At 57.5% G+C, this 12,000-nt stretch overlaps 1 protein-coding gene across 1 annotated transcript in view; it reads left to right on the forward strand.

Moving 5' to 3' along the window:
* Positions 1-12,000, forward strand: part of DOCK11 (dedicator of cytokinesis 11) — a 149,304-nt gene that overhangs the window by 91,915 nt on the left and 45,389 nt on the right. The window contains 8 exon segments of the mRNA XM_064159646.1: positions 801-917; positions 2,433-2,508; positions 4,213-4,316; positions 9,850-9,961; positions 10,102-10,168; positions 10,614-10,661; positions 10,866-10,943; positions 11,143-11,285. Coding sequence (XP_064015716.1) covers positions 801-917; positions 2,433-2,508; positions 4,213-4,316; positions 9,850-9,961; positions 10,102-10,168; positions 10,614-10,661; positions 10,866-10,943; positions 11,143-11,285 — 745 coding nt within the window.

Genomic DNA, 12,000 nt, shown 5'->3' on the forward strand with positions numbered 1-12,000 from the left:
CCCAGATGTGTTGCTGGGAGGGCAATACCAACCTGGCAGCTCTGAAAGTGGAGGTTAGAAACCAACCCAACCCATGTCTTGTGACCAGCAGGGTGAGAGAAGGGATTCTGCCCCTCTGTGCTGCTCTGCTCAGCCCTCACCTGCAGCACTGCCTCCAGTGCTGGGGAACACAGCACAAGAACCACCTGGAGCTGCTGCAGAGGGGCCAGAGGAGCGCATGAAGATGATCAGAGGCTGCAGCACCTCCTCTATGGGGCCAGGCTGGGGGAGTTGGGCCTGTCACGCCTGGAAAAGGCTGGGAGAGTTGGGCTGTCAAGCCTAGAAATGAGAAGGCTCCAGGCAGATCTCAGAGCGGCCTTCCAATACCTGAAGGGGCTCCAGGAGAGCTGGGGAGGGACTTTGGAGCCAAGACGAGGGACAATGGCTTTGAGAGTGGAGAGACACTGGCATAGGTGGGGAGAGACTGGCACAGGATGCCCAGGGAGATTGTGGCTTTCCCCTCCCTGGAGGTGCTGCAGGCCAGGCTGGATGGAGCCCTGAGCAAGCTGTGCTGGTGGGAGGTGTCCCTGCCCCTGGCAGGGGGTTGGCACTGGCTGAGCTTTAAGGCTGTTTCCAAGCCAAAGCACGGTGAAAGAGAAAAGCAAAGGTAAGAGCAGGTCCTGGTAGAGTGCAGGCAGCCTGCGCGCCCCTGCCTGTGCCCCTGCCTGTGCCTCTGCCTGTGTCTGCATGCTCTGCCTCAAGAGGTTCCTGTTGGAAGCCTGAGCTCTTACCTACCCCTTCCTTCCCCTGTGTATTTGCAGAACCAGCAGGCCAAAATAGCCCAGCTCTACCTGCCCCTGTTGGGGCTGCTCCTGGAGAACCTGCAGCGAGTGGCCAGCCGCGAGGCGCTCTACAGCTGCGCAGCTGCCTCCAGCCCTGTGAGTACAGCCCAGGCAGCTCCTTCACCCTGCTCCTCAGACCTCCCCTGTGCCACCCCCAGTGCCTGCAGCCAGCCTCAGCTTCAGACACAAGTGTGGTTTGCTTTGCCCCCAGCCCCATCATGGTCTTCTCTCTGTTAATTTGGCTTTTCCTCTGCCTTTGCTCTGTGCAGCAGCACAGAATGGGCCAGATGGAAAAGACCTTTGAGGTCATCGAGTCCAACCTAGCACCTAACACCTTCTAATTAACTAACCCATGGCACCAAGTGCCTCATCCAGCCTCCTTTTAAACACCTCCAGCCACGGCCACTCCACCACCTCCCTGGGCAGCCCATTCCAGTGCCAATCACTCTCTCTGCCAGGAACTTCCTCCTCACAGCCAGCCTAGACCTGCCCTGGCACAGCTTCAGGCTGTGTCCCCTTCTTCTGGCCCTGGCTGCCTGGCAGCAGAGCCCAACCCCACCTGGCTACAGCCTCCCTGCAGGCAGCTGCAGGCAGCAATGAGCTCTGCCCTGAGCCTCCTCAGGCTGCACCCCCCCAGCTCCCTCAGCCTCTCCTCCCAGGGCTCTGCTCCAGGCCCCTCCCCAGCCTTGCTGCCCTCCTCCAAACACCTTCCAGCACCTCAGCATCTCTCTGTAATGGAGGAGCCCAGAACTGGACACAGCACTGCAGGGGTGGCCTGAGCAGTGCTGAGCACAGGGGCACAAGAACCTCCCTTGTCCTGCTGCCCACACTGCTCCTGAGCCAGCCCAGGATGCAGGTACAGTGTCTCTGCCATTCACCAGGTGCAGACAGCACCAGCCAGCACCAGAAGAAGGGGACAGCCTCAAGCTGTGCCAGGGCAGGTCTAGGCTGGATGTTGTTAGGAAGTTGTTGTCAGAGAGAGTGATTGGCACTGGAATGGGCTGCCCAGGGAGGTGGTGGAGTGGCCGTGGCTGGAGGTGTTGTAGCCAAGCCTGGCTGGGGCACTGAGTGCCATGGTCTGGTTGGTTGGGCAGGGCTGGATGCTAGGTTGGGCTGGCTGAGCCTGGAGCTCTCTGCCAACCTGCTTGAGTCTAGGATTCTGTGAATACCTCCCAGTTTCCACTCAAATGATTGCTACCCAGGGAGATGGTGGAGTCAGCATCTCTGGAGATGTTTAAAAGCTGTTTGGATGAGGAGCTTAGGGCCATGGTCTAACAGCTGTGTGCAGGGAGATGTTAGGTTATGGTTGGGCTCATTCATCTGAAGGTCTTTTCCAACCAGGCAGTTCTGTGATGCCAAACCAAAGGGAAAAACCTGCTGTCACTTACTTTAGTGTGTCCTGGTATTCTCTGTGCTCCTCCCCAAGTAATTAGTCTCCTTGTTGTGGAAGTGAGAATAAAACCCCATATTTAAAACCTCTGTATTTTAAAAGCTGTTCTAATTTGTGGTTTGTTGTTGTTGTTGTTGGTTTTATTTCATTTCATTATTCTCTTCCATCAGAGCATAGATGTTGGCTTCCATTGGTCACAAAACCTTTTCATTGCTTTACAGGCATCCAGGGATGACTTTATGAGCAGTTTTGCATCCCCTTCTAACAGGTCCAGCCTGATTGCAGACAAGGATTCAGGTTAGTTAACTTGTCCTGAACTACAGCTTTCCCATTCCTTCAGAGCATACCCTGTCACCAGTCCCCACCACCCATCACCTGTCAGAAGGCCTCTTAGAGTTTACATGCTTTGTGGTGGATGTGGCATCACCACAACTGTCCTTCCTGATCAGCCACCATTCCACACAGGGCACTGGCCAGGCCCTCTGCTGTGTGTGTGAATTGTGTCCTGCACTCCCTGTCCATGCTGAGCTCAGGGCTACCTCTGCACAGGGTTCAGTGTAGGCTCTGAGCTGTGTCCTGCACTCCCTGTCCATGCTGAGCTCAGGACTACCTCTGCACAGGGTTCAGTGCAGGCTCTGAGCTGTGTCCTGCACAGGGTTCAGTGCAGGCTCTGAGCTGTGTCCTGCACAGGGGTTCAGTGTAGGCTCTGAGCTGTGTCCTGCACTCCCTGTCCATGCTGAGCTCAGGACTACCTCTGCACAGGGTTCAGTGCAGGCTCTGAGCTGTGTCCTGCACTCCCTGTCCATGCTGAGCTCAGGACTACCTCTGCACAGGGTTCAGTGCAGGCTCTGAGCTGTGTCCTGCACAGGGTTCAGTGCAGGCTCTGAGCTGTGTCCTGCACAGGGGTTCAGTGCAGGCTCTGAGCTGTGTCCTGCACTCCCTGTCCATGCTGAGCTCAGGACTACCTCTGCACAGGGTTCAGTGCAGGCTCTGAGCTGTGTCCTGCACAGGGTTCAGTGCAGGCTCTGAGCTGTGTCCTGCACAGTGGTTCAGTGCAGGCTCTGAGCTGTGTCCTGCACTCCCTGTCCATGCTGAGCTCAGGACTACCTCTGCACAGGGGTTCAGTGCAGGTTCTGAGCTGTGTCCTGCACAGGGTTCAGTGCAGGCTCTGAGCTGTGTCCTGCACAGGGGTCACTGGAGGCTCTGAGCTGTGTCCTGCACAGGGTTCAGTGCAGGCTCTGAGCTGTGTCCTGCACAGGGTTCAGTGCAGGCTCTGAGCTGTGTCCTGCACAGGGGTCACTGTAGGCTCTGAGCTGTGTCCTGCACAGGGTTCAGTGCAGGCTCTGAGCTGTGTCCTGCACAGGGGTTCAGTGTAGGCTCTGAGCTGTGTCCTGCACAGGGGTTCAGTGCAGGCTCTGAGCTGTGTCCTGCACAGGGGTCACTGTAGGCTCTGAGCTGTGTCCTGCACAGGGGTTCAGTGCAGGCTCTGAGCTGTGTCCTGCACAGGGGTTCAGTGTAGGCTCTGAGCTGTGTCCTGCACAGGGGTCACTGTAGGCTCTGAGCTGTGTCCTGCACAGGGGTTCAGTGCAGGCTCTGAGCTGTGTCCTGCACAGGGGTTCAGTGCAGTCTCTGAGCTGTGTCCTGCACAGGGGTCACTGTAGGCTCTGAGCTGTGTCCTGCACAGGGTTCAGTGTAGGTTCTGAGCTGTGTCCTGCACAGGGGTTCAGTGCAGGCTCTGAGCTGTGTCCTGCACAGGGTTCAGTGCAGGCTCTGAGCTGTGTCCTGCACAGGGTTCAGTGTAGGTTCTGAGCTGTGTCCTGCACAGGGGTTCAGTGTAGGCTCTGAGCTGTGTCCTGCACAGGGGTTCAGTGCAGGCTCTGAGCTGTGTCCTGCACAGGGGTTCAGTGTAGGCTCTGAGCTGTGTCCTGCACAGGGGTTCAGTGCAGGCTCTGAGCTGTGTCCTGCACGGGGCTGACTGTAGGGTTGGTTCTTGTTTTCCAGCCTGTGGAGCAGCACTCCCAAACGGCCATGCCATGAAACGAGAGGACTCAAAAGGATCCCTGAACTCGGAGGGGACAAGCAGCTCCCCGGAGCAGAGTGAAAATGTAAGGTATCTGGGCTAGCAACAGCAGTGCCACTGCAGCAGGCTGCAGGCTGTGTTAGTAAGGGGCAGGGAGAGGAGCTGCCCGTGGTTGCAGCCTCCAGATCCCCAGAGCTGCTCCCTGTCTGTGCGGAGCTAACAGATTGCTGGGCAGCAGAGGGGCCCGGCTCAGGAGCCTGCTCTGCTTTCACTCTTCACACGTCCTTGAGCTAAACGTGGCACTGCTGACAGATGACTTAGCAGGGATAATATCCACGGGAAAGACCTCTGCTGCCATGGACCTGTTACCTGTACCTGAGTAGAAGGTACAGTTACCTGTACAGATGTGCTCCCTGTGCGTAGAAGGACCTCAGCCTGGCCAGTGCCCAGTGCGGGCTGCTGGACTCTGGTTTCCACAGCTGGCTGGGAGTCAGAGCACTGCTGATGTGATTCCTGTGGCCACTGGCTCAAGAGGATCACAGAATGGAGGAGGGACGTGGATGGGACCTCAGGAGGTCACCCAGTGCAAGCCCGTGCTAGAGCTGCATCACCCAGAGGAAATGACACAAGAACCTGTGCAGGTGGCTTTGGAATGCCTCTCCAGGCAGCCTGCTCCAGGGCTTCAGCACACAGAGTCACAGAATCTTACTTTTGGAAGGGACCTCCAAAGCTCAGCCTGTCCAACCCCCCTGCCAGAGCAGGATCACTTAGGGCAGATCACACAGGAATGCATCTGGGTGGGGTTTGAATGTCTCCAGGAGAGGAGACTCCACAGCCCCCCTGGGCAGCCTGTGCCAGGCTCTGTCACCCTCACAGGGAAGAAATTCCTCCTCACATTCCCATGGCACTTCCTATGCCTCAGCTTCCACCACTGCCCCTTGTGCTGGCATTGGGCATCCCCCAGCAGAGCCTGGCTGCAGCCTCCTGGCACTGCCCTGCACATCTTTATCAGCATGAATGAGGTCACCTCTCAGGCTGCTCCACTCCAAGCTCCCAGCCCCAGCTCCCTCAGGCTCTCCTCATAAGGAAGAAGTTCACTGCCTGCAGCGTTTTTGTGGCTCTGTTCTGGACTCTTTCAAGTAGTTCTCTGAGTTCCTTCTTGAACTGAGGGGCCCAGAGCTGGGCACAGTATTCCAGATGTGGCCTCAGCAGGGCAGAGCAGAGGGGCAGGAAAACCTCTCTGACCTATTCACCACAGCCCTTCTAATCCACCCCAGGATGCCCTCAGCCTTCTTGGCCACCAGAGCACACTGCTGGCTCAGGGTCAGCCTTCCATCCACTAGGACCCCCTGGTCGTTTTCCCCTTCACAGCTCTCCAGCAGGTCAGTCCCCAACCTCTCCTGCTCCCTGGGGTTGTTCTGCCCCTCCAAGTGAAGAATTTCCCCCTTATGCCTATGTGGCTCCTCCTGTGTCTTGGCTGGGGTCCAGTTTTGAGAAGGTGAAGTATTTGTAGGAAAAGCAGCCCAGGCTGGTAGCTGCTGCCCAGACTTGCAGAAGGTGACCACAGTCCCAGCAGGAGGAGCTCAGAGCCTCCTCCTCAGGCAGGCTGTCCTCTGCTGCTTGGCAGCTGGCAGGGATGGAAGTGAGGTCTCTGTGCAGAGCAGCCCTGGTTTTCCTCAGGGCGCTTTCCAGATGCCTTGGGTTGTCAGGAGTCCTTAAATCTTTGGCCCTTACAGTCAGCCAGAGATTATCTGGGATCCTGCTGGCTCTGTCCTGACATGCTCAGCAGAGGTGAGGCCTTTGAAGCTCTCCCACACTAGCTTTGAAGCTACAGGAGCCAGTGGAGCCAAACGCTTGACTCCCAGCTGGCCACGTCCAGCAGAGCTCTGGGCAGAGGCTCCAATCCTGCTGCAGGGTCTGCAGCTCAGCTCCTCCCCTCTGTGACACATCCTCTGCTCTCTCCTTACCAAGCTGGTAAAGACCTCTAGGATCATCGAGTCCAACCTGTGGCCTAACCCTTCCAGTTAACTAACCCATGACGCCAAGTGCCTCACCCAGCCTCCTGTAAAACACCTCCAGCCACAGCCACTCCACCACCTCCCTGGGCAGCCCATTCCAGTGCCAGTCACTCTTTCTGGCAACAACTTTCTCCTAATATCCAGCCTGAACCTGCCCTGGCACAGCTTCAGGCTGTGTCCCCTTCTTCTGTCCCTGGCTGCCTTGCAGCAGAGCCCGACCCCAGCTGGCTCCAGCCTCCCTGCAGGTAGTTGTAGAGAGCAGAGAGGTCTGCCCTGAGCCTCCTCAGCCCATGCATGTGTAAGAGCTGCAATTCCAATTCCATTTCTTGAAGGTGCATTTTTCAGTGCCCTTGAGAAGAAGTTTCCTGGTGGGGAATACACAAACTCCTGTGCAGGTAACACCCTTGGAGAAGCCTCAAGGCTGCTCTGCAGAGGAGCAAATGCCTCTTGCTGCCTCTGGGCAGGCTGTGTGCTGACTTGCTAAGTTTGGCCTGGTCGACAGCAAACTTCTGGCTGCTGCACTGTGCCTGCAACCCCGAGCTGCTTGTTGCATTCTCTTTCTGTTATGACTCACATCTACAGCTTGTCTTCAGAATAAACAGCCCATAGCATCTGTGGGTTGCCCTCCTAACATGTGAGGCACAGCTTAAAGGGAAACATCCTGCTCGGAGCTTAGTTGTGTCCCTCTGTACAAGGATATGGCAGGGGTGAGCAAAAGAAGAGCCCACCCCTAGTGCAGCTTCCGAAGTTGTGTTTCCCACCCAGGCCTCTCCCACACAGACTGACTCACCACCAGCATTTCATTTCCCTTTGCCTAAGTCACTAAGTCGCTTCCAGAACCCTGGGCCAGGGGAAGGAGGTTCTGAAGCTGGAATTTCCTAGGGTTTTACTAACTGGAAGCTGGAATTTCCTAGGTTTCAACTAACTCATTTGGCTCTGCCGTGTGTGTCTGGGATAGAAAGCTGGATTCCTGCATATGGTTCTTGCTGGAACATTGGCATATGATGAACTCTTGTGGGACAGGGGCTGGCTTCAGGAATGCCTGGCAGCATAGAAGCTGCAGAGAGCAGGGAAGTGGAAGAATCACAGAATTATAGAATCAGGCAGGCTGGCAGAGAGCTCCAGGCTCAGCCAGCCCAACCTAGCACCCAGCCCTGCCCAACCAACCAGACCATGGCACTCAGTGCCCCAGCCAGGCTTGGCTGCAACACCTCCAGCCACAGCCACTCCACCACCTCCCTGGGCAGCCCATTCCAATGCCAATCACTCTCTCTGCCCACAACTTCCTCCTCACAGCCAGCCTAGACCTGCCCTGGCACAGCTTGAGGCTGTGTCCCCTTGTTCTGTTGCTGCCTGCCTGGCAGCAGAGCCCAACCCCACCTGGCTACAGCCTCCCTTCAGGTAGTTGTAGGCTTATCCAGTCAGCTGGCAGGGCTGCCACACAGATGACTGGATAAGCCATCGCCCTCTGCCCATCATCCATCATTCTCTGCCCATATCCATCACCCTCTGCCCATCTCTGCCCAGAGACTTTTTTAGGGGGGGCAGGGAAGCATGCAGCCACATGTCCAGGATCTCCATACTGCTCTTCACTGGGTAGGCAGCAACCTCAAAGCACAGGGAGGGACTTTTTACAAGGAGTTGTTGTAATAGGATCAGAGGGAATGGATTTAAGCTGAGGGAGGATAGGCTTAAACTGGGCATTGGAAGGAATTCTTGAGAGTGAGGGTGGGGAGGCACTGGCACAGGTTGCTCAGGGAGGTTGTGGCTGCCCCTACCCTGGAGGTGTTCAAGCCCTAGGTGGTTTGAACTAGCTGATCATTAAGTTCCCTCCCAACCCAAGCCATTCTGTGATTCTATGAGACGTCTCCAAAGCCTGGTGCTGTGTGGGTGCACCTTGAGTGCTGTGTCCAGCTCTGGGCTCCTCCATTGCAGAGAGCTGCTGAGGTGCTGGAAGGTGTTTGGAGAAGGGCAGCAAGGCTGGGGAGGGGCCTGGAGCACAGCCCTGTGAGGAGAGGCTGGACACAGCATTTCTGATCCCAGCCAGGATGCCTTTGGCCTTCTTGGCCATCTGGGCACTGCTGGCTCACATCGAGCTGCCTGGGCACACTGCTGGCTCACATTCAGCCTTCAGGGCACTCTGCTGGCTGACATTCAGCTGCCTGTCTATTACCACCCCCAGATCCCTTTCTGCCAGGCAGACATTTGCATGCTAGCCACGAGTAGGAGGCTCCTTACCACCACTGGCTCACTGATTTCAGTCATTTAAACAATTAGACACAGATTTAAGAACCTTTCATTAGACTGGCAGGTTGGAAAACTGAAAGTGAAGCTCCCTGGACTCCTGCTGTGAGATTCAGGCACAAGATTATGGCATGGGTGGCACAAGAGGGTGGTGATCTTCACCAAGTCACTTAAAGCTCATTCCCAAGAGCAAGCTGTGCCCTTTGGAGGAAGTCCCAGTGTGAGAGCTCAGGCACTGGGGTTGCCATGCTCCAAAGGCATTGGAGAAGATGAGATTGAGTCACTGCAGAAAATAGTCCCAGGCAACTCCAAAACCTGTAGAGCAAAGCTTCAGACTTAAATTCTGGGTTCTTAGGGTCAAACCCTAGCATATGACCTGCAGTGAGGTCATAGCTGCCTGGGAACATCAGAGAGGAGAATTAATACCTGCCACAACAAGCCCAAGCAGCACTCCAGGCTGGGGCCAGAGTGGCTGAGAGCAGGCAGGCAGAGAGGGAGCTGGGGGTGCTGGTAGAGAGGAGCTGCAGAGGAGGCAGCAGTGCCCAGGTGGGCAGCAGAGCCAATGGCATCCTGGGCTGGCTGAGGAGCAGTGTGGGCAGCAGGACAAGGGAGGTTCTTGTGCCCCTGTGCTCAGCACTGCTCAGGCCACCCCTGCAGTGCTGTGTCCAGCTCTGGGCTCCTCCATTGCAGAGAGATGCTGAGGTGCTGGAAGGTGTTTGGAGCAGGGCAGCAAGTCTGGGGAGGGGCCTGGAGCACAGCCCTGTGAGGAGAGGCTGAGGGAGCTGGGGGAGTGCAGCCTGCAGCAGAGGAGGCTGAGGGCAGAGCTGATTGCTGCCTGCAGCTGCCTGCAGGGAGGCTGTAGCCAGGTGGGGTTGGGCTCTGCTGCCAGGCAGCCAGGGACAGAAGAAGGGGACACAGCCTCAGGCTGTGCCAGGGCAGGTTCAGGCTGGCTGTTGTTAGGAAGTTGTTGTCAGAGAGAGTGATTGGCACTGGAATGGGCTGCCCAGGGAGGTGGTGGAGTGGCCGTGGCTGGAGGTGTTGCAGCCAAGCCTGGCTGGGGCACTGAGTGCCATGGTCTGGTTGGTTGGGCAGGGCTGGGTGCTAGGTTGGGCTGGCTGAGCCTGGAGCTCTCTGCCAGCCTGCTTGATTCTGCAATTCGATGATTCTGATTCTATGATCCTGCGACTCTGTGATGCTGTGACTCTGTGATGCTGTGACTCTGTGATGCTGTGGTTCTCTGACTGTACGGGGCCAGGAGGAACAGCAGCACATCTGGCGTGGGTCATGGTTGCCGTGCAGATGCTGTGTGGCAGAGGCACAGCGCAGGCAGCCAGGGCCCTGTCTGTGTCCCCGCAGCTCCGCAGGAGCTCCACCAGGAGCAGCGTTTCGCACTGCAGCCGCCTGGACCACTTTGAGATCCGCACGCTCCTGATGTGCTACCTCTACGTGGTGAAGATGATCTCTGAAGGTCAGTGGCTCTTCCTCACCAGAGGGCAGCCAGAAAGACGAGGGACCAGCAGCAGCAGCAGCAGTTTGGTCTCTAAGGTGTCTCTGCAGTGCTTCTTTTTCAGATCTCAGTTTGCTTTGTCTCTTCTCTTTTCCTTTCAGATACCCTTTTAGCTTACTGGAACAAATTCTCCCCCCAGGAGCTGATCAATGTCCTTGTGCTTCTGGAGTGAGTATCATGGCACTGCGGCGTGGGCCGGGGGGAAGGCATGGTGGGGATCTGCCTCACGGTGGGCACATGGTTCTGTGCAGCACCAGAGCTCTCTGCCCAGGCAGAGGAGGAGAAGTAGGAGTCTGTTGAGGGAGCATGTTGAAGAGGCAGTGCACTGTGCTTGGTGTGGGCTGTGCAGAGGCTGTCCCACACCCCTGGGCAAGGAGAGCTCATGCCACAGCTTCCCACCCTGACAGGCACAGCCTCCACTTTGCAGTGGGCTTGGTGAAAGGCCTGGCTGGGGAGACAGGGATGCACAACAGCGTTTGGAAACCAAGGGCGTGAGGTCAAGTGGTTTGCAAATTCAGAGGAGGATGTCTGCAGGCGAGGACAGGGCAGATTCGAGGTGTTCTGGATCTTCCCTGCCCTGCATCCCCCTAACAAACCCGTGTTTTCTTTCCAGGGTGTGTTTATTCCACTTCAGATACGTGGGGAAGAGGAATATTGCCAGGTACTGCATCTCCTGCCCGGGGCTGCGGCGCAGGGGCCGCTCCCTGCTCCTTGCCCCAGCCGAGGCAGGCAGGGAGGGAGGGGGCACATCCCCGCCGGGCAGAGCCGAGCGGGCAGGCAGCCTGCGGGGCTGGGACTCTGCTCAGCACCCTGCCGCGAGCGGAGCCCTCTCCCCCTAGCACCCTGCCCCTTCCCTCCCCTCCAGCTCCTGCATGAGCCCCCCGGGCCCCAGCGCTCCCGGCTGCCCACGCAGGTCGGCAGTGTCCCCCCCAGTCAGCTGCAGGTGAGGCACCAGCTCTCTGCTCCCCGAGATGCTGTCGCAGTAACTCCTGCGCCACCCGGCACAAGCCGGAGCAGGGCAGCCTGGTCGGTCCCACCGGCACCGTGCGCGGTTAAGCCGATGAGAGCCTTGGGGGGAGACCGAGCCTCGGTCCGGGTGCCTCCTGCCCCCCGCAGCGCTGTGCTCTGGGCTGCCCTTGCAGGGTGCAGGAGGCCTGGTTCTGCAAGCACGCCGGCGCCGAGCGGAGGTCGCAGACGATGCCAGCGCTGCGCAGCAGGGCCGGGGGCATGCAGGTGCGGCTGCAGCACCTGGGCAGCTTGGACACCTCCTTCACGCTCAACCACAGTACGTACGGCAGAGCAGGGGGGGCCGGGGGGCTGCTCGCTCTGCTCCCTGCTGCAAACCGCACCTTGCCACTGGGTGCTTCAGGGCTGAACGCCTGGGGCCGTGGCCACCACCCCTCCCTGCTGCCTTCCTCCGGTGGGGAGGGGGTGACCTTTCAGGCAGTTCCTTAGAAGTCACCTCTGGGCCTTAGGACTGTCTGGGCTTTGTGTTTGCCCTCTGTGGATGCAGCCTGAACACCTGAACACCTCATTTTCTGTCTGACTTCAGTGACAGTGAGATTAAGGGGAAATATTGCCCTTGGTTGTCTCAGCTGGCATCAGGCTGAGGCAGCCTCTCTGAATGGAGCTGGCAAATTCCTGCCTCATCCTCAAACACAATGAGTCACAGAATCTTAGAATGCATAGGGGTTGGAAGGAGCATCCTTTGGGTCCAACCCCCCTGCCAAAGCAGGGCCACCTAGGGCAGGTCACACAGGGGCATGTCCAGATGGGAGTCTCCGTAGGAGGAGTCATAGAATCATAGAATGAAGCAGGTTGGAAGAGAGCTCCAAGCTCATCCAGTCCAACCTAGCACCCAGCCCTGGCCAGTCATCCAGACCATGGCACTAAGTCTTTTCTTGAACACCTCCAGGCACAGCGACTCCAGAACCTCTCTGGGCAGCCTCCTCCAGGGCTCTGTCACCCTTTCAGCTAAAAAGGTTTTCCTGATGCTTAAA

Source organism: Pogoniulus pusillus, chromosome 19, assembly GCF_015220805.1.
Source record: "Pogoniulus pusillus isolate bPogPus1 chromosome 19, bPogPus1.pri, whole genome shotgun sequence".
NCBI lineage: Eukaryota > Metazoa > Chordata > Aves > Piciformes > Lybiidae > Pogoniulus > Pogoniulus pusillus.